This window comes from Corvus cornix, chromosome 1, assembly GCF_000738735.6.
Source record: "Corvus cornix cornix isolate S_Up_H32 chromosome 1, ASM73873v5, whole genome shotgun sequence".
NCBI classification, from domain to species: domain Eukaryota; kingdom Metazoa; phylum Chordata; class Aves; order Passeriformes; family Corvidae; genus Corvus; species Corvus cornix.
In genome coordinates, this window is record NC_046332.1 from 42758462 (window position 1) to 42779362 (window position 20901).

At 43.0% G+C, this 20901-nt stretch overlaps 1 protein-coding gene across 1 annotated transcript in view; it reads right to left on the bottom strand.

The window, feature by feature from the left end:
- Window positions 1-19853, bottom strand: part of GUCY1A2 (guanylate cyclase 1 soluble subunit alpha 2) — a 157328-nt gene extending 137475 nt beyond the window's left edge. Inside the window, exons 1-3 of the mRNA XM_039564314.1 lie at window positions 19560-19853; window positions 3710-3771; window positions 3103-3224 (exon numbers count right to left, since the gene is read on the bottom strand). Of these exons, the coding sequence (XP_039420248.1) occupies window positions 3103-3224; window positions 3710-3771; window positions 19560-19808 (433 nt within the window). The 5' untranslated portion in view covers window positions 19809-19853. The remainder of the gene's footprint in view (window positions 1-3102; window positions 3225-3709; window positions 3772-19559) is intronic.
- Between the last annotated feature and the right edge of the window lie 1048 nt (window positions 19854-20901).

The following is a 20901-nucleotide window of genomic DNA, read 5'->3' on the forward strand; positions in this document are numbered from 1 at the left end:
ACTGAGTGGGGTTCAAAAGGGAAAATCAGGCATTTCTCTGCTACTTTGTAAAGTTCAGTAGCACAGACCTTCTTTGAATATCTGCCAAAAAAAGAAACAGGAGATAGGTCATGAAGGCTTTATGTCCCGGAATAAATTCCTTACAATAGTAGTTACAGAACAACAAAAAAAGTTTTCATCCCTAATTTCCTGTTGCCAAAGTTTTAATTTGCAGCTACATGAAGGTCTTCTGCTTTATTCTGGCAGCACTTAAGTAAAAATGCACACTCTAATCTTACTTTAAATCAAATTACTTTAAATCATGAGGACAAAAGCAGTCACTTTGCTCAAAATGCAGGATGTACAAGGGGGATGAAATTGTCTTCACTTCAAGAAGGTTGAAATCTGAATAGCATTGACATATGGTTTAAAGGATTTAAAAAATCCTGTTATCTCCATTATACAGATAGGCAATTGAGGCACAGAAAGAATAAAAACTTGCCCAAGGTCAAATAGGAAATCTCTTCAGATACAACTTTTCTCTCTAACATACCTCAGTATAAGTTTATAGTCTCCTAAGAAAGAAATGTGGTAGTAATCCACAGAACATACTTCATCATGGAAATCTTTTTCTTATCATTATTTCTAAAGTTCAAACCTACACTGTCAATCTCCTCTGAACACAGTTTAGTGGTGGACTCTGCAGTGCTGCATTAACAATTGGACTTGATGATCTTAAAGGTCTTTTTCAACCTAAAGGATTCTCTGTTTCTATACGCTTATGAAGGACACTATAAAAGTATGCATGCACCAATTAATGAAAGCAGAGTCCATCATGAAGCTGTCTGGACTATTTTTGAAAGGATAGAAAGTTAAATTAAATATTCCAGCCTCAGAAGCTGTCATTGCAAAGGAAAACTGTGTAATTCATCTGGTATCAGACACAGTTTACAGCATGTGAACATGATGGACATGGGTTCCTTTAATTACAGTGGTTTAAAGCAGGGAGACTTCTATTGATGTCTAGACTTGTAGCGGGAGCAACTCAGCAAGGGGACAAGGAGAATCAGTCCCTACTGCAGGAAGATGGTAACACACTTTAGTGCTGACTTGACAAGAGGAAAGTTAGCAGTATTCATACATGATAAATCACATGCATCGAGCTCCGTGAACAGCTTGCAGTCAGCACTTTCCTGCGAGCAGTGTAAGCACCAGGACCACAGTGTGAAGCATCTGCTCACAGTCTTCCAAGCTTACCAATGATCTCAGCATTTACACTCTTCTGATGAATAAGGAATGCCAAATGACTATTTTAGAGGTGGTTAGAGGATTGGGAGAGGTGAATCATGTTGGCAGTTTCTAAGGTCAGAGAGCAGGAAGCTGCTTCCAAGCATCTTTAGGGAAATATTTTCTTCCAGCCCTCGACAGAAAGTGCCTCTTACTACTCATATAAACAAACTAAGAGCCAGATTTGGTCCAACAGTTTCTCTAGCCTTCATCACAGTCAGATCCATGCTTTCCTCCTGCCTCAGCAATGCCAGTTGTTCTAGGTACATACCTCAGTGGTTACATCCCTCTTTCATAGAGGCGGCTCTTACCAGTTCTTATTCAGCCCAAAAAATAACTGCGTATGTGAGAATTAATTACACAGCCTCCATTAATTATTTACCTGTTGTGATAGGAGCTACAATTAAAATAAAGAAGCTGGGTTAACTGCTCATTCCCTTACGTTCTTCTCCCAGATAGGGAGAAGCATTGCTTTTAAATTATCTCAGTGTTTTGCTCATACTGAATGGGTTTTTTTTTTTGCTAAGAACTCATTCTTTAAGAGGTGAACTTGTCCAAGAAAAAGTCTCTGCAAACTAATTTTCAACAAAGCCCACTTTAATAGTTCCCCAAGATAGTAATGCTTAGATGTTATCCCTACACTTTGGTCCCCGAAGTCCAGTCTGCCCCTAATAAACACGCACTGTGAGGATACCACTGAAGAAAAAGGTTGCACATTACTCAGCCATGCTGAGGTACTAGTACTAACATATTGCTTTAAAAGCACTATGAAGGTGAAAAATTATTCATAACTGTTTCTTAGAACACATACTTTGTGTCATGGTGAAACAAGTACTGAATGTCTAGTCTGGCTTTTTATGATATTAAGATGTACCTGGTAACATGAAAAGTCTCTGCTTTGCATGAGTCCTGCCATATCACTCATAGCATTTGTTTTAGAGAGATAACATGCAAATATTTTAAAATAAAGAAAAAAGCTAACTAACACTGGACATGTTTAAAATTTAATTTGTTGTAAATTCTCTCCATGACCACACATGCAAAATACAAAATGCCAACTCCTTCTAGCAGCAGTCAAAGGCATGCAGAACATCCCTGACAGCATCTAGTATTTTACAGAATAAGGCACCAGATAGCAAAAAAAAAAAGCATTTTGAAAGTCAGTGAAACACAGTCATCTCTCAACTACAACATGTTTGCTGTTTCACAGAGCACACCAAGTCTGTTTAACAGTTTGCAGTAGAAAAGACTGATACACAATGTATATCCTCCAAAAGTATTTGAAGTCAGCAGGATACAATGGTAAAGACCAGAATGTGAGCAGAGTATCACCTCACCATATTCCCCTGACATGGAAAGCTAAATCTTATCTTCAGTTATCATACACAGTCAGATTTCAGTGTTGTGCTTCTTGCCAAAGAAAATCTAAGTTTCCAGAATATTTCATGTCTCAGGTACACCCTGCTGTTGCTTCTCAGGCCCTCTGTCCACACAAATGATAAAAGTGTCTGTTGTTTTGCAGAACCCCTATAAAAACACCAGAGATAATTCCAAAGCAAGTCCACTTGCCAAAAGCCTTTGAAACTTCCCTAATCACTGGGTATTGCACAACACACATTCACTGTCTTCACTGACAATCAGTCTGAATTGTCTTAAAGACTCAAAATGTATGTAGAAAAGAAAACAAATGTAGTAACAGTGCACTGTTATGTTGCTGCCTACATCCTAAATTTCCACAGTTGGAGCAAAAATTTCTTGCTTCATTATTGGCATTAGGATGGTCAGTAAACTTTCCTTCCAACTAAAGGAAACAAATTCCCTTGAAAAAATACCTACCAAGTACATTAGCCGTACACTGGAGAATTCCTGAGACATCTTCAGTTTCTTCATTGCCAGAGCAGTCTGTATAGGAGCATCTGTTTGATATATTGTGAAAATTCTTCTCTGCATCTCTGTAACTACAGAAAAAAAAATAAAGTTATAACAACTCCTTATACAAACGCAAAGTCAACAAATGTCTTTCAGAAGTGGTGGCAAAGGATTAAGACCTTTCAATGATGGGCAGTTTCAGGATTCAGCTGGACAGAGTGCTGAGCCATCTTGTCTAGACCATGCTTCTGTCAAGAAAGGTTGGACTAGATGAGCTTTGAGGTCCCTTTCCAGCCTAATATTCTATGACTGAAAAAGATTTTCTATTCTCTTTTTATAAGAAACATTACAGTTAATTAAGCAGTCATCATCTGATGGGATTGTACAGAAGCAGGACTGAACAGCAGTTTACCATTTACATCCAGATTATGTATGGTTATTCCAAAGCATCTTTAAGAATTTGAGAGAAAAAATTTAGGATTAAATTAAAAAGCTTATCATGCAGAGCTGTGAATTGGGAGGCACAGAGCAAAACATTACCATGCACCTTTCACTACCTCACATTAACACTTACCCAATAACCTGATGCTCAAAATGCTGCAGTGTCTTTTGAAGAGTTTGCCGAATGGTCTGAGGCTACGGAAGAATAATTTTAAAAAATTGTGAGATTAGGGAACTGTAGCACAGTTCAATTAACAGATCTTTAACACACTATTTTTCTCCAGTTTTATTCCTCTTTATCTTCTACCTGCCATATGCCCATCGCAACAACAGATACAAAATATTATTATTCATTCCTTGTATCTTACTTCACCATTTAAATAGGAAGAATTTTACAATGTGGCGTAATTAATACTGCTTATAAGGCTAGTTGCACATAACAAAGGAGCCACTTCACTCTCAAAAACAGCTCTCAAAAACTATCACTCACCAACTATCTCACTAATTTAAAATAATTAATTTGAAATAGTCTGCAAGAAAATGCTATTATTTTGTGATGAAAGTATGACCAGGAAAAGGCATTGAGTTTTTTAACTCTCTATGCTCCCTAGAGTATTTTCTAATAAAGAACATTATAAAGATGCAATTTATTTTGGTTTACTTTCCTGACAAACTATGACTCTTCAGTCATCTTTCAAATTATCAGGAAAGTCAAGTTCATCAAAAGAAAATCATGACATGCTTCAAGCACTTCTATGCTATTTCACTTTAATAGGTGTTCACCAAACTACATATGTGCATAACTGCCTTTATTTGCATTCTTACTACTACTACAGTGTTCAACAAAATACTTATGTATATAAATGTTTATTTTCTATACTACTACTGCTGTTGAGGCTATTATTATTTTGAATGAATTCGTGAGAGATCTTTGGGCAAATAAAGCACATGTGATATCCATGTAATTTTCTCTTGAATTTTCCAAGTCACTTATGGCAAAACATTATTCCTCCAAAATTACTAGGTTTGAATCAAATCTGAGGTTCTTCACCTGTCTATTTTGATCTGGTGCCAGAAGTCAGAGAGTGATGCACAAATGGGGTTTATAAGCTTTCCTACTGTATCAAAAACACACATGGACATTATGATCAGACTCACAACAACACACATTGAAATTTTAGAGATATTAGGTCTTTTCCTGCCTTTTGGAATAGACATCTAATTGGTTTAGAAAGTAATAGTCAAAATGCCCCTTAATTAGAGGAATTTCATTCTAAAACCACAATCACTTTTGAAAGTCTCAAATTTTGCTTACTGACCTACAGATTCAGCAGTTCAAGAGCTGAGCTTTCTACCTACTCTTGCTCATGAGTACTCTTGCCTTTTTTTGCAGAAGGAGGCATCTGGCCTGATGACAGCAGGAAGAAGAAAGTGTATACCAGGCTACACTAGGTTTGTACAACTGCAAAAAGTTTCTTCTCTTATACCAAACTATAAGCGTCTACACTTTTAACTTTAAAAAAATGCATGCACTTAACAAGAGCATAAGAGGGCTTAGAGGAAAGAGGGGGACAAACTTTTTAGCAAGGCCTGTTGCAGTAGGACAAGGGAAATGGTTTAAAACTAGAAGAGGATAGAATTAGACTAGATAAAAAAAAGAAGTTTTATATTACAAGGGTGGTGAAACACTGGAACAGGTTGTCCAGAAATGTGGTAGGTGACCCATTCCTGGAAACATTCAAGGTCAAGTTGGATGGGGCTCTGGGCAACCTGATTTAGCTGAAGATGCCCCTGCTCATTCCAGGGAGACTGGACTAGATGACCTTTAAAGGTCCTTCCAACCCAAACTATTCTATGGTCCTATGAAAAAAAAGAATAAACTCAACACAGATGCAAACCCTGAAATAGGTTTTTCTTGTTAACTGTATATCAGATAATTGCTTTAATTCTCTGTGGGAGCTAAGTTACCTGTGCCAAAAGGATTTAAAAGTTGCATGTTCTCTTGTAAAACGCAATGGAAGCACCATATGAGTGAAATCATCACATATCAAAAAACCATCCCCTTCTCAGTGGTATGGCAGATGTTGAAGTCCTCAGGCCTAATGGACTACAAACATATTTCATAGGATGTTCTCACAGAGATTCAGAAGCTTTCCTGTGCTCAGCAGGCAGAAAAATCCACTCTTCACATATAGAAAAGATGTATTTTCTCACAGCAGCAACAAAGCAAAACAGAATAGCTTTAAGCAGAGAAGTGAGAGCTGCCATTTCCCATCTCCATACAGCATTTCCCTCAGCCCCTACAGAGAGAACATTAGTACTCCACCGGCAACTCCACTGACATGAATAGGGAATAATAGAAATGTTTGATTGTGAAATTAAATCTCCATTCTGGTTGTCCCAAAGTACTTTTACAGCAAGCATATGGAAGGCAGCAATGCTTGGTACCACAGCAGAGAGGAAGAAAACCAGCTTTTTGTATTCTCAAGTTTTGCAGCTTAGAACACCTGAGCAATAGTCCATTAATTGTCTTTGTCCTTCTCACGCCTGGCACACATACTGCACTCCTTAACCAGGGAAAAATCATTTTGGTTACCTCAAGATTTGACAATACAAGTGATCTCCTAGTCCTGAACTTATTTCATTGGTAAACATCCCTTCTCCTGCAGTCTGAATGGAAAAAAAAAAATCCCATGTTATCTTTCTCTTCTAAAAGCTAAATCAGTTGCCTAGTTGTTGTCGGACAATTCTAAACAACCCCATGAACTCACACCCCTTTTCACTAGCAACTCCTGTCAAATCTTAGAAATTAAGTACAGACAAGAACAGGATTTACTATTAAAACACGAGTCATAAACAGAGCTCGATATAATGTGCTCAGAGCCAGAACAAAAACAGATCCAAGGAGTCACAAAGTCTTTCTCCATCTCTGACAAGAATTATTATGGCATGTTGCTGTGCATCGTTAAAAAGCTGCTACGCTCACCTTCTCAGTTTGCTGTATTTCATCACTGGTGAATGTCATTTTGCCACAGATGTAATTCTGTAACCAGGGCCATGTCTAAACAAAACAGTGAGAAGAGATATGACACCTGTTTGCAGCTGCCTACAAGGGCAGTCTGGTGTATTACTTCTTCCGCTACTGACAATGCATTGCCCATGAGACAGAGAACGACCAGGAAAACATTTCCACCTCTTTTCTGTATCCAGTAACAAGACTGGATGGAGGTAAAATAGCTAAACCTCCTAGTAGCATGGCACACATGACATCTCCCAGAAGCACAGTTCTACCACTCAAGGAGGTAAAAGATAGCCTTTGACCATACACCTCCCTCCACTGCAATGCCATTTAGGTGCTCAGTGCCACTTATTTACTGGTGAGGTTGTAAAACTTCATGGCTACTTAAAATTAAAAGATTTAATGTAAATGTAAACCAGTGAGTATTACTTAAACAATTAAATGTCAACAATTCCTTTTGATTATGATGATTAATATTTGTATGCATCACAAAGAGGAATAGTCTTATCAGCTCATGTGCCTACAGACAAATCAAAGACAAATTATTGCTATTCCTAACTGTAAATTAATCCAATGATTGCCATACCAGATCACATCCGAGCTCCCGATGGCATGATGATATATAAGGTATAGGGGAACACTGGAGATACTCAGACTGACCTCTTGTATGGCAGAGAATAGACAAGTTCCCTAAAATAACTCTGAATTCAGACATCAGGCCATGGCTAACCCTTATGTGTCAGAATAACTTGTAAAATATAACTGAATCATTGAGTCATATAGGTTTGAAGGAACCTCTGGAGGTCTTCTAGACCAATGTCCTGCTCAAATTTGAGTTAAAACTGGTTGCTCAGGTCATTCCTCAGACAAGTTTTGACTGTCTCCAAGGATGACAATCCCACCTCTCTGAGAAACCTGTGCCAGTGTCTAAACACCCTCATAACACATCATTTTTTTCCATAATTCTGGTTTTAAACTCCCATCTTTCAGCTTTGTTGCCTCTCATCCTCCTCCCACTGTGTACCCCTGTAGAAAGCCTGGCTCCATCTTCCCTACCCACCCTGCTCAGTTTAGCTGTAGACTGCAACAAGATACCCCCAAAGCTGTCTCTCCAGAAAATCTGAACAGACACAGCTTCCCTAGCCTGTCCTCAGATGTCCCACGCTCCATCCCCTGACAATCCTGTTAAGTCTTCTGCTGGTCCCAGTATCAATCTCTGAAGGGCGTGCAGAGGTAACTGGTTGCTAGCTCGACTCTGTGACTCTGAGGGCCACATCTGAGCCCTACGGTCCAGTCCATATCCCACCCACCCCATCACCCACTCAAGCAGTCTGTATCTCATCAGTTTGGTTCTAACGACACTATGGGAGAACGTGTCAAAGACTTTCCTAAAGTCAAGGCAGACAACATTCCTTCATCCACTGAGCCAGTCATCTCATGACAGAAGTCAATCAGGCTGATAGGTACAATTCATCCTTGGTAAAGGTCATAAATGTGTGTAAGGAGTGTTGAAGGAAATAAAGAGGTAAGATTTTGCCTGGCTGTTCTCAATAACTGCCTTATTATCCCTTTCTGTGCTAAAAGGATTCCAAAAGGACTTGCTCCATAACCTCCCCAAGAATTGAGGCTGATTGGTCTGTAGTTCCCCGGACTCTTCTTGTCCTTCTTGGTGCTGGGTGTGACACTGGCCTTTTTTCTAGTCATCGAGTACCTCCCCTGGTTGCAATGACTTGAAGTCTTTCCTATCTCCATCCCTGCATGCCTCAATTGTCTCCCATGCCTGCTTCCAATTTCTGTTGACATCTTTTTCTGCATTTGAACAAATTAACGATTCTGGTGCTTTGAGGAGGGTGTCAAGGAGTCCATAAAGCTCAACAAGCTTCTTGAGCCCATTTACCCTATAGATTAGTTTCCCATTGGAGCCTGACAAAAGGAGCTATGAAGAAGCCAAAATCTGCTCTCCTGAAGTATGAGGTAGTGATTCATTCCACTTATTTGTCTTTCCCACTTCTCTGAGTGTTTGGAACTCCAGCATCTCAGAATCACTGTAGCCAGAGATGCTTCAACCTTCAGATCTTCAACCAGTTGCTCCTCTTTTGTAAGCAATAGCTCCAGCAGAGTATCCCCACCCTGTCAGCTCACTGATCACCTGTGTTAAGACACTGTCTTCAGCACACTCCAAAAATCTCCTGCATTGCTTGTGCTCAGACCTACTGCCCTTCTAGTGGATTTTGAGTTGGCCAAAGTCCCTTATAAATAACAAGGCTTGCTATTTTGAGGCTTCATCTAGCTGTCTAAAGGCTTCCTCTGCTTTCACTTCTTGACCAGACAGCGTGCAGCAGAGGTACCACCACACCCCCTCTGCTCAGCTGCCCTCTGCTCCTGACTCTCATGCTCTGGGCCTCCTTGCTTTGCCCAAAGGGAACTGCCCACACATAGCTGCCATCTCTTTGCATAGAGTACTGCTCCTGTTTCTCACCTTCTCAGCCTGGCCTTCCTGAAGAGCCTGTGTCCATCTCCTGCAGCACTCTTGTCCTGAGAGCCATTCCACACAAGGATGTGCGCAATCCCACGGGAGGTCCAAGCTCAGTAGCAACATGGGGATGTCTAACGCCACCTGTTTGCTCCCCATGCTGCCTGCATTTGGGCACTGGCACTTGAGATGGGCTCCCAAACATGCTGCTTTCATGAGGTGAGCCCAAGAGCTTCTTCCATCTTTCTGCTCACCCTTTCTTCAGAGAATGAACCCCCTTCCCCAATAAGCATCATTTAAAGCCCCCTCCACAAGGTTGTGCAGCCAATTAGAGAAGACCTCAGCTCACTTTGTCAGATTCTTGCTCAGCAGTCCTTGCTCCTCAGAGCATATCCCATGTCCATGGAAATCACAGACCTGCCAGCAACACCACCAACACAGCTACAGACTGCCTACTAAATGTGCCTGCTCCAACTGGATGTGCCTTCCCCCTTCACCAGCAGGATTGAGGAGACCCCAGGGCACCCGCACACTTCACCCTTGCACTCAAAGATGTGTAGTCACTCCTGACACACTCAGAGTCTTCCCTGGCTGCATCACTGGTGCCCACATGGATGAGCAGCAGTGGTCATAGTCCAAGAGACAAACAAGCTTCGGCAGCCTCTTTGCAACACTTAATGTGAGAGCACTTGGCAAGCAGCAAACCTTCTGCAACAGCATGGCAGCCCGGCACATGAGAGCTTCTGTCTCCTCAGGAGAGAGCTTCTGATACCTACCACCCTCCTCTTCTGGAAGCTTCTAAGTGTTGAGGCTCTGCTGGCTCTGCTGCCCCATCCCAAGGGGGATCATCTCTCCCACCTCTTCACAGGGCATTTTACCTTCTCTGTACCTGCTGAATCACAGGTGGAACAGGGGTCTTAGTTATGCTGTCAGAAGTGACAAACCTCCAGCCCTCTCCAGAGTTCCCACTCTTGACTCTCAAAGCTTATCTCCATTTTTCTCCCCTTCCTTTCAACATGGAGCTCAGGTTCTTGGCTCTGCAGGGCCTCTGGAAAGATCTGTTCATCCTCCCTAATGTGTACAGCCTGCTCACTATCTAGTACCGCTCTTCCCCCTGGCACCTCACTGCTCTCTGACCACAGCACCCAGCTTTTGGCACCACCAGGCAGCAATCTCAGCAGTGGCAGCCCTGCCACGACAGCCACTGTCACTCTGCCAGCCACCACTGTTCACAAGATGCACTCCTAGAGAAATGTGCCCTTCCTGCTAGATCTCATCCTGCTCTCCAATAGTGCAAAACCAGTTCAAGTCCTGAAGACAGAGGAGTTCCTCAAAATTATTTTGATGATTAAATGGAGAAAATCTTTATGAAGACATTTGTCTAAATGAACTTGAAATATTCCTGGTTTTTAAACTCAGACAACTTCTTTTGAAAAAGGTTTCTAGTTTAAACTGCGGGGTTTTTTCTTTTTCTGAGTTCAGTTTTCTCGTCTTGCAGCTTCATTGCCTTGGTTTTCAAGGCAAAGGGGAAAGAATTTCCACTTTAACTGCATCCCTTCTTACAAGTCTTTCCTAAGGCAATCAAACATAAACTTTCCAAACTTCTCGGAGGACAGAGATTTTAGCCTATTCCCTAGTCATTTTCTGTTGCCTCTGAAATGTCTTTCATTTGATTGCAACACCTGTGGAAATAAACGGTAGGGCTCATCTGCCCAACTGCAGGCACCCACAGTGATTCATTTCATCCTCTGGTTGGCATCTAATACATGCCTGAGGACTCAGTCTTTATAAATACCCATTTCTTTCTTTTGTCTAGAAGAGACATTGAGTGATTGCTTTAGACTTCGACATCTTAGAGTGTTTAAGTAAGGACAGACAAACCCCACACTGAGGTGACAGAACTGCACACAGTATACCAGATGACTCAGTCTAAATTTACATAAATGCAGTTTCAAATTCTCCATCCCATTCCTTCTGCATCCTAAGATACCTAGACAGAATTAGGAAAGAAAGGGGCTGTATAGAACACTGCCAAGAGAGCAGCCAGGTACACAGACAGTTCCTTCTTAACCCTAACAAAGTTTCAAAGATTTTTCCTTGGAAAAGCTAAGTGGCTCCTAGCTGAGCTTCCGAAGGGTTCCAGCAGTCATGCTGTTAAAAACTTGAGTGCTTAAAATTTTAAACGTAGAAGTTGAAGCACTGAAGAGCATAACAGGATCAGCTAGAAACCACTTTGCTTCTATCAGAATTTCTTCAAGTATGTCCGTCAGGTCAGGGAACTCCTCCACACTGCTGTGTCCTGGGGAGTTGCAAAGCCCTTCCTAAAGGAATCCGCACTGCTGAACGCGGGAGAGGCTGCGGACCTCAGCCAAATCAGCACTGTGATGCTGAAAGTTTTAAATGCTTCAAATTTCAAGTGTTCAATCACAAACTCAGCAGATGTGTAAGGCTTTAATTGCCAGCTTCACTGCTGGTGATCATTCATTAATGAAAAACATTTCTTTTTTCATATTTCAAAAGCAATTTTAGTCAAGTCTTTGTGCTTAGGTGATTGCAGATCTCTAAGCATACACAAGCAGGTGTGCATCTGGCCCATCTGAAAGAAGATAAATGGCAAAACAGTCATTTTCAGTCTGGGTATTTTTAATATTTAATATTTAATACCCCATGATCATGTAAGGAGAGAAAAACTGTTCTCTCCCTGTCCTTCTGGTCACCAAAATATTGAATTAAAGAGGTTGTAAACAAAGAATCAAGGCTCCAGCTGAAGACAAACATTTATCAACATTCCGAAGTGCCAGGAGTGGAGAGATAAGCATTGAAATTGCTGCAGCTAGGGAAAAGCAGAACTGAAAAAGAAGGCTCCTTTGGCAACCAGCAATGTTCTGATGATGCAGAAAGGAGGAAGATTCCCTAGCAGGTCCTGCACAGCCAGCATCCCTCCCTGTCCCATTCCCAGTAGCTGAAGAATAGAATGAAAGGGAACAGACAGAAATCAGAAATGCAGAAGCAGAGTTACAACATAAGCAATCATCTGAAACTTTAAAAAATAAATAATCTTTAGGGGTTTAATAGTGCTTTTGATAATACAATCAGGAAAAAACATAGTTTTGCTCTCTAGCTTCTGGACATTTTAAGGTGCACTCATTTATTAACTGCTTCTATATGAGATAAAAATATATTTTCTTTATGAAGACCAACTTCCCAATTCCATATGTTTGTACTTTAGATGAAAGCACGCCCTGCTTGCAGACCTCCACGACTAGCAGCAGATTTGGTTTCAAGAAAGGAAGATGCATAATCCCCAGGAGTGGACTGTTTGGGGACCCAGGGCAGGACGATTGACAGCTGGAGGCAAAACAAGCAGCCTGCAACAGCTCATTATGATCCAGATGGGACCATGCAAGGGTGCAGCACCTCAGCTCAGTGCCACTTGCAGATAAACCTGAGACCATTCTGCTCCTCAGTTCATACAAACTGGGGTCCTCTTCACAGAGAAATACTTGTGCCTTAACTTAATAAATAACATTGAGATTAAGAATTTTACCCAATGCTATTTTGTGGCAACAATGCAAACACTGTGAAGAAATAAAGCAGAGCTAAATAATAATCAGAAATTATAAGTTCTGCATCCCCAGCTGCTTTTCAGCTAGAAGAATCACAGACATTATGGATGGAAATTGCCTATTAGATCATCTAGTCTAACTCCTTGACAGTGAAGGAAAAATATCTCAGGGTGCTATCCCTTATAACACCAGCTGGGATCACTTTGTTAATCTCTGAATTTCAGCCTGGTCTGGAACAAACAGAAGATCTGTTCTGTGCTGCAGAGAGAACGTGTTCAGTAGGTAAGAATATAATAGATGATCTATTGCTGATGCTACCTGTTCATCTTTTAATGCAACTGGTATCTACTACATAAAATCATCAGTGCTACTCCAGCTGACTGATAGGAAATGAAAAGCTTTATATGTCAGTCCTTTTCAGGGAATTTTTTCTGCTGAGATAGACGAAGAACCAATCTCCCCAGTGTAACTGGACCTAATTTCATATGCAACCCTGCATAGGTATTCATCCCTTCAAAACCTATGGAGAAACCACAGATGTTTTTTGTCTTAATTTTGAAACTTAGTTTGAGAGTTGGCAAACAGACACATGTAGAGAGAATATGGATACAAGACAAAACAATTTCTTTTACTCAAAGCACTTCATAGCAGCCTTTAACATTAGCACAAGAGATAGAAAGAAAGAGGCTTTCCTCTGTATTAACATTATGCATTTTATCAGAGTACAGCCAACTGCTGTGAGGTGGTAACTGGCTCTGCTCAAACAGTTTCAAATGAAGGACATGGATGCTCATTTTGATGTAGCCGTGAGGGCTCACTGCTTCCGAAGGGCATATATTAATGATCATGACATTCTCGTCTCCCTTACGTCTTCCTCTATTTGCACCTGCACACTTTGGCCAGGGGAGAGGCAGAGAAATGCAAGGCAATTTAGATCAATTTTGTGGGATTACCACTGGTGCTGCCACGCTCTGCTCTGTCAGCCAGTGGGTCAGATCTGCCCGTGGGCAAGCCTATTCCCCAGCAGGGATATGCTCGCTGCTTCCAAGCAGCAAACATGTCTGCAACGTATGAATGTTTCCAAAACACTTTTTCTCCAAGCACTGCAGGGAAGTTAAGATTCTGCTGGGAACTGCACAAACATTAAGAAAGCCAGTACTACTATGATTGGTCTAAGCATTAGATGTCAAATACTCAAATTCACACTCAATAAAATTTCATCAAGGTCAATATAATGCTGAAGGCCCTCGGGTACAGATAATTTTTTTAATATTTTATTTGCTGAGGCTGAATTTTCTTTGCATCAGATGTTAAACTACTGAACAAGACAAACAACCAAAATCCACTGTGATGCTCATATTGATGACATTTTCCAGAATGTTCCTGTTTAAGACATCACAGCTCTATTTCAGGCTATGAAATAACAGATTGATTGACTACAGACTGCTTGTGTGACCTTCTGTATAAATGACTTTTGTCTCTGTTAAGTTGAAAGATACTCGGCAAAAGTCTGGGTTTATTATACTTTCAAAAAAAAAAATTCTGTTTGCCTGCTGAAATTAGGAATTAGAAGTTTCTCATAGAATGTGCCTTTCTTCACCATTTTCATGCTTCACACCCACATTCTTGAGAAGGATGTTACTCATGTAAAGCTCATCCAGCTTGAGCTACTAAGTGAATAAGCTCCTCACAGCACTGATACGGGTATCACTTGACATTACCTTATTTCATTCAGAAGGACAGGCAGAAGTCATTTCTACAACAGCAGAGCTTAGCTATACTCAGTGTGTTAATGTAAGTTATTACGAGCTCAGAATACTGGTGCAAATTTTTTCCAAAATCTCACAGAAAAATCAATTGGCTACCTCTCCTGCTAGTGGCAGCAACTTGTTAAAGGAACAGAAGTAAAAAGCTAGTAAAAGGAGTAGTATTCATGGAGACTAAGTGGTAGAGGTTTATAATGGAGCCACGTTTGATATAAGCTGCTACACTGCTACTTCTGTGCCAAAACCCCACCTCCGCTCACTGGAGGATTCACTTGCAATTAAGCAATTTGAAGTTACACTAGTTCTGTGACATAAGTAATAGCCTACACACTAACATAAATGACTTCCTTTATGTTCACTTTTCTCCCACTGTCAGGGAAAGGGCTGTATTCAAAAAGACAGTTCTTAAATTCAAACTATTTGGTGGCAGCCAGTAGCAACTTCCCGAATTAAACAGGAAAAAAGTGTTCTTACTTTAATGTGTTTTCAACTGGGCCTTTAAAGAATAGCAGAAATCATTCTAAATGAACAGAAAAGTACAACATAATTGATTTTCACGTAACAATTTTATAAGCAATACGTTACATCAGCCATTCAGAGAATAAAATCAAATGGAAGTTAGTCAGATTAATGCTGTAACTTGTGTTCCAGAAAGATCAGCGCAGTGCTTTGGGGTACACAGTCTCCTCTGAATGCACGCCCAGTCACTCTCAGCTCCTTCAGGGATACTCTGTGCCTCTTAGATGGGAGCAGAGTATTTGACTTTTCAAATCAGTGACAAATTATGTTTTTCTGATTTTGATTCTATTTTCAGCCTGGTATTGGACACAAGTCAAGACAGAACTGGAGCAAATGTGAAAATTGCTGCAAGGAACTAGAATTCAGTAACATACTAAATTGCACATTTAGAATCAAGCTATGTCAACTGGTGCTAGGACACCATTCCCATATAGCAGAGCTCTTAAGGGCAGAAAATATTACTTTGATAACATATAGCATATAGTATCATGTTCTCTACTTATAATTCATCAAAATTTATGGCTTTGTGGGTGTAAAATTCATCCTTTGAACTGGAACACAATAACAAAGCTGGAATCAAAAGGAGAATGTATCATTAAATTTGCTTGTGATGTGCATATAATTACCAAGTTATTTCTTAAAAACAAGGTCATAAATCAATGTCCCCATTAAGTTCCCAACATTTTATTATTTATCTCCAATAAACTGAGCTGAGCCCGGTGACAAGGGCAACTGTTTGTTTTGAGAGCAGCTGGATCTGGCTCCAGATTTCTCTGATCAGAGTGCATAACCAAAGACCATTTGACAGCAGTTCAGATGAAGAGGATAGAGGGACATCTGTGTTCTGTCAGGAACATGATTTAGGAACATGTTAGAATGGATAGGAGCTGCCTTCACAATTACTCAGCTTTGTGGGAACATCACAGGGATCAAAGGCTGTGAGAGGGCAGAGACAGTCATGGGGCAATATGCAGGGAGAACTGTTGCCAGGATCTCATGAGCCGAAGGAGTCACAAGAGCTGTGTGCAAAGCCTGGGGTTTGTGGCACTGGGCAGCTGAGTTTGGTCCCACCAACCATCACTTCACACTCAGGTGCTGAGCACGGCCCCCTGACCCTACAGGCCGTGCCTCCACCCTCCTGATGTCAGTGCACTTGGCTACACAGCAGACTGGTACTGAGGAGGCAGCAGGGCAGCAACTTGATGAGATGCTCAGTACTTGCACAGTTTGCTGAGTACAGCTGTGACAAAAGAGCTGCCTCTCCTCGCATTGTTGCTGCTCTGCCTCCCTGCCTGGTGCACCCTGCTTCCCTAACCTTCCCCAGCACAGCCTACTCATGAATGCCAGCGGTGGGATATGGATGGAGGTCTCATCACCACACACTTTTCCCCAAAATACACAGCTGTTTTGGTGGGACGAGAGCTCTATAATCCTCCTAGTTCCAGCTCTCAAAAAAGAGAGGGTTTGCAGTGAGCATGTTCCAGGTGAACAGTAGCAATCCTTCACCCATCCAGGCATGTCGGGAAAACATTTACAAACTCACAGGAACATAAAATGAACCCATGCTGATTGAGGATCAGGTCCCTACCTCCTCTAGTATAACTACTGCAGGAAAAAATCTCCAATAACCAATATAAGAGAAAAGTTGGAAAATCATGTGTGCTGGGAAGCGCTAGAAGCTGTTGTCTGGGAACAAGGAGAATAGGGTGGATTCAATGCTGCAACACAGCAAGGTTCACTTTTTAGTATTTTCCCCCAGTCCCACAAAAAGTAATGTTTGTGCAAAGTCACACTCAGCTAAAATTGAGACCAAGATTACAAGTGATAAAAAATTCAGTAACTTATTTTAGCCGTATTTTAGTGTAATATATCTCAAATACTTCATTTCTGCATTTCATTCTACAGCATCTCTGACAATTGACAGTACAGCTGTACTCATGAACACATTGCTTAGAAGATACATTTCAAATACATTCTTGCACTACCACTCATAAGACACAGCCTGTTTGCACAGCCTTCTTGCTGCTCTGCCCTATGGACATCCCTCTTGGGTGTCCACCCCTCTTTTGCCCTTTGGATGCTCCTTCCTGCTCTATTCAAGGCTCTCCACATGCCCAGAGCAGCTCTCAGTAGCTTCTTCTACCATTGAGAACTCTCTGCATGGTACAGTAGTATTAAATACACACACAGAATTTTTCGTCCATGAAAACACAAAATAATATTTTATTGCGTACTTCAAGCCTAGTCATTGGTGAAGGAAAGCACAAAAAACTACAGCTAAGTATAAACATCAGGAACCTATTGCATCCTTCAACTTTGAAAGTTGGGATGAGGACAAATAACTGCTGCATTCATGTTTGAAGAGAAAACATTAGACCTTGCAGGCTAGATATATAGTATATACATTTGTATGTACATAAATATGTTTATATACTTAACAGAGATCCCTATCTATAGTATTATGGAATAAAGATCTATCTACATCTATAAAAAACTATTAGAGCTTTTTCTTTAAAAAGAACATCTGTCAGTGCTCCTTTCAGACTTGCCTTCTAATTTAACCAACAACATGTACGAGTCCTATTAAATCAATTTTATAGGCAAAGTGGGGGTTTTTACTTCTAATTAAAGTTATTCCTGATTTATATCAGTAGATGTGAAAAAATAATCAGATCCAAAGTGTTAGACATATGGCAACTTGACTTGTTGCATGAAGGCATATACTCAGTGTCACAGAACTCAGTAATAAAGCACCAAATAACAAAGCATCTGAACAGTGGTTTCTCTGAGTTAAAAATAAAAAGGCAGGTGGCCTGGTTCTTTTCTTAAACCAGGACTAGGACAACAAGCCTTCTTTGACTTAATGACATTAATTTATGCCAAAATGTGTAAGATGGGAGTGAAGCTGTAGTTGCGATGCCAAGATAAAAGAGGAAATTTTAAATAATGTGTATCACATTAAAATTTTAAAATAACCTATTTTTTTAGCAATGAGGGTTGCTATAATTACCTCCCAGGGAAACCACGATGTTTGGGACATCAAAACCAAATTAGATTAAATTTTTGCATTCTTAAACAAAATTTCTCTGAGAGCAGGGAGGAAAGAGGACTTGGATCTATCAGAGTTTTACTCGTCTTAATTCAAGGAATGTGTTTATTTCGAAAATGAATTCAACAACTTATCTGTAAAACTGTAATTCTCTTCTACAGCAACATAATACAGGAGGTAACAGTCAAAGCTTGGAAAACAAATACTAAGGTTATCTCAAAATACTGCACTGAACTACTTCTGAATACTTCAAATATTTTCGGTAACACATGCTCTAATTATACAATTGCATTACTGTCAAATTAAATAGCTGGGTTTTTTTTTTAATATACTAAAACAAGACAGGTCACCCGAAATATCATCTATTAATATCAGTATTACAAGACCACATTCCCAGTGGAGAGGGAAAAAATCAATGGGAAAGAAAAGTCTTAACTGCAACTGGATGACTATTAGCTATTTAATGAACTAACTTCTCCCATTAAACAGCTTGTCTACTCCTGTCCAGCACTTAAATTCCAAAAAGAAAAGAGTATATTAAAACCAATGCAACCTGAGAGCTGATGGTGATGAGACTCGTAAGGAATTTCCAGAGCTGTCTAACAATATGAAAGAAGATGATCTGATGCCACAATAGCAGATACAGCTGTCCTGCAGATTAAGACTACTTGTTGCAAGTAATGTTTTATGCCTTAATACATTAAAGTATCTCAGAGACCAAACAAGCATTCAGTTGCAGCTGAAACTTTAGGAGGAAATTTTAGTGATGATCACAGATGTATGTATAGGAGCACAGCACAATCCTAACAGAAAGGCTGGAGAAAAACCTTCTATTTTACACTAATCTGTGAGAACTCCCGAGACACTGATTTCAGACTTACAAAATTATACTAGCGTATCTCATGGGCTCTACCCGAATTCACTCCTGATTTTAACAGCATACAGACAATAGGTCACTGACTCTCAACTACAGGTGTAGCTATCCGGACAACATTAAGTCGTGGATTTCAAAGACCACTTTAAAGAAACTGATCTGTCAGGAATGTCTGTGCATCCAGGAGACACAGGGAAATCTGTTGCTGAAATATTTCCCAACACATAGCCGGAACTTTGTTTTATGCTATACAGTACAGAGAAGCCCTACAAATGTACGAAGTTCATCTCCCCTCGATGTTGAAGGCACAGTGTGCACGCCACCCATCATACAGATGTAACTTTTTATATATTAAAAAAAAAATATTGCCAGCACTAGTGATAAGCACTTTATGACTTTGTTTTCATTCAGAAAGGGACTCGGCAGAAACTGTAAACCCAGCCAAAGTGGCAGCTGCGCCTAAGCGTGACTCCCGACCCGATTTCCAGCACCGGGCTGCCGGGAGCCGTACTCCCGCAGGTTTGCGGGGCTGGCAGCCGGCAGCCAGCAGCCGGCGCGGGCACGGAGAGGCAGCGGGCTCCAGCGGCCCCGCGGGACCACCTGGGAGGGGGGCACGGGCACCGCCGCCTCCTCCCCGACAGGGACCCGACCCCACGAGGCAGCCGCGGGGCTCCGCCGGGCGCGGGCGGGGGCCGAGGCCGGGCGCGGGGCACTCACCGCGGGGGCCGTCAGGCGGCGGATGCTCTCGCCCAGCGAGTCCAGGTTGACCCGCCGGCGGCGCGGAGCGCGGCGCGCCCCGGAGCTGGCCGCGGCGGCGAAGGGGATGTCGGTGGGGCCGGGGGGGCTGCGGCTGCCGTTCCAGCAAAGGCGGGACAGGGGACACTCGCCTTCCTCCTCGGGGCTCGTCTCCGGGCAGTCCGAGCCCAGCGAGCTGAAGGACTCTGACGAGATCTTGCGGCGGGACATGGTGCCGCGGGCTCGGCGCGGGGCGGCGGCGGGCTCAGCGCGGGGCGGCGGGCAGCCGCGGCGGGCAGCGCCGAGCTGGGCGGGCGCGGGGGCGGCCGCCTCGCATGGCCGCGGGTGCCCCTGGGCGAGCGAGAGGCAGCGGCGGAGCCGCCGCGCCGGGGCCGGCGCAGACCGCGGCGCTCCCTCGCTCCGCGGCTCTCCGCGCCGGGCCGGGAGCGCGGGTGTCGCGCCGCGCCGCGCCGGGAGCCTTTAAAGAGGCGGCGGCAGCAACCGCGGTGCCTGCTGCCCTCCTCTGCCTCGGCCGCCCGCCCCGCTCTCCCCTCCCCCGGCTCCCTCGCTGCTCCGCGGGGATCACGTGTTGTTTGGAGCCCGTTCCCCCTCCTCCTCCTCCCTCCTCCCCCGCCCCGCTCGCCGCCTGACGCGCCCGTCCCCGCTCGCCGCGGCCGCCGCCGGGCCCGCTGCCCCGGGCTGGGGAGATGCCCCCACCGCCCCGCGGGGCGGGCCGAGGGCAGGGCCGGCGCGCAGCCGGAGCTCCCGCCGCTGCCGGCTGCGGGGAGGGCGGGAAGGGCGCTCCGCTCTGCGCCCGGCGCTTTGGAGCGGGGCTAAGGGGACGCGGGGAGGCGGCCCGGTACCTCCGCACGGCTCCTCGGGAAGCGGCGGTGACCGCGGGGGCACTGGGGACGATCCCGGGGCCCTCCCGGTGCTGCCGTCCCCGCCCTGCCGCCGCCGCCGCTAGTCCCGCCGCGGTGCTGGACAGCTCCCTGGCAGCTCCAGCGGCCCGGGAAGCCGGTCCGCGCTCCCTGCCAGCTCTCCCCGCCAGCGAACTTTTGAAATGACATTAGGGAAACTGAAGCTTAGGAAATTAATCGTTTTGAAAACTGGGAAGGCAGGATGCCGGCTATCAGCTTTCAGAAGCAAAAGTTGTGGTCTTTGTGCAAGCACTGCTCACGTTAGCACTGTAGGTCATGTCCAAAACAGCAAAGGAACTAAATCCATTCCCCTGCTACAGCCCTGGCAAGAGGAGAAAGGACTGGATTAGAGGACCCAAAGCAGACGAGCTTCGATCCCGGATGACATGCAACGTGTCTCCTTC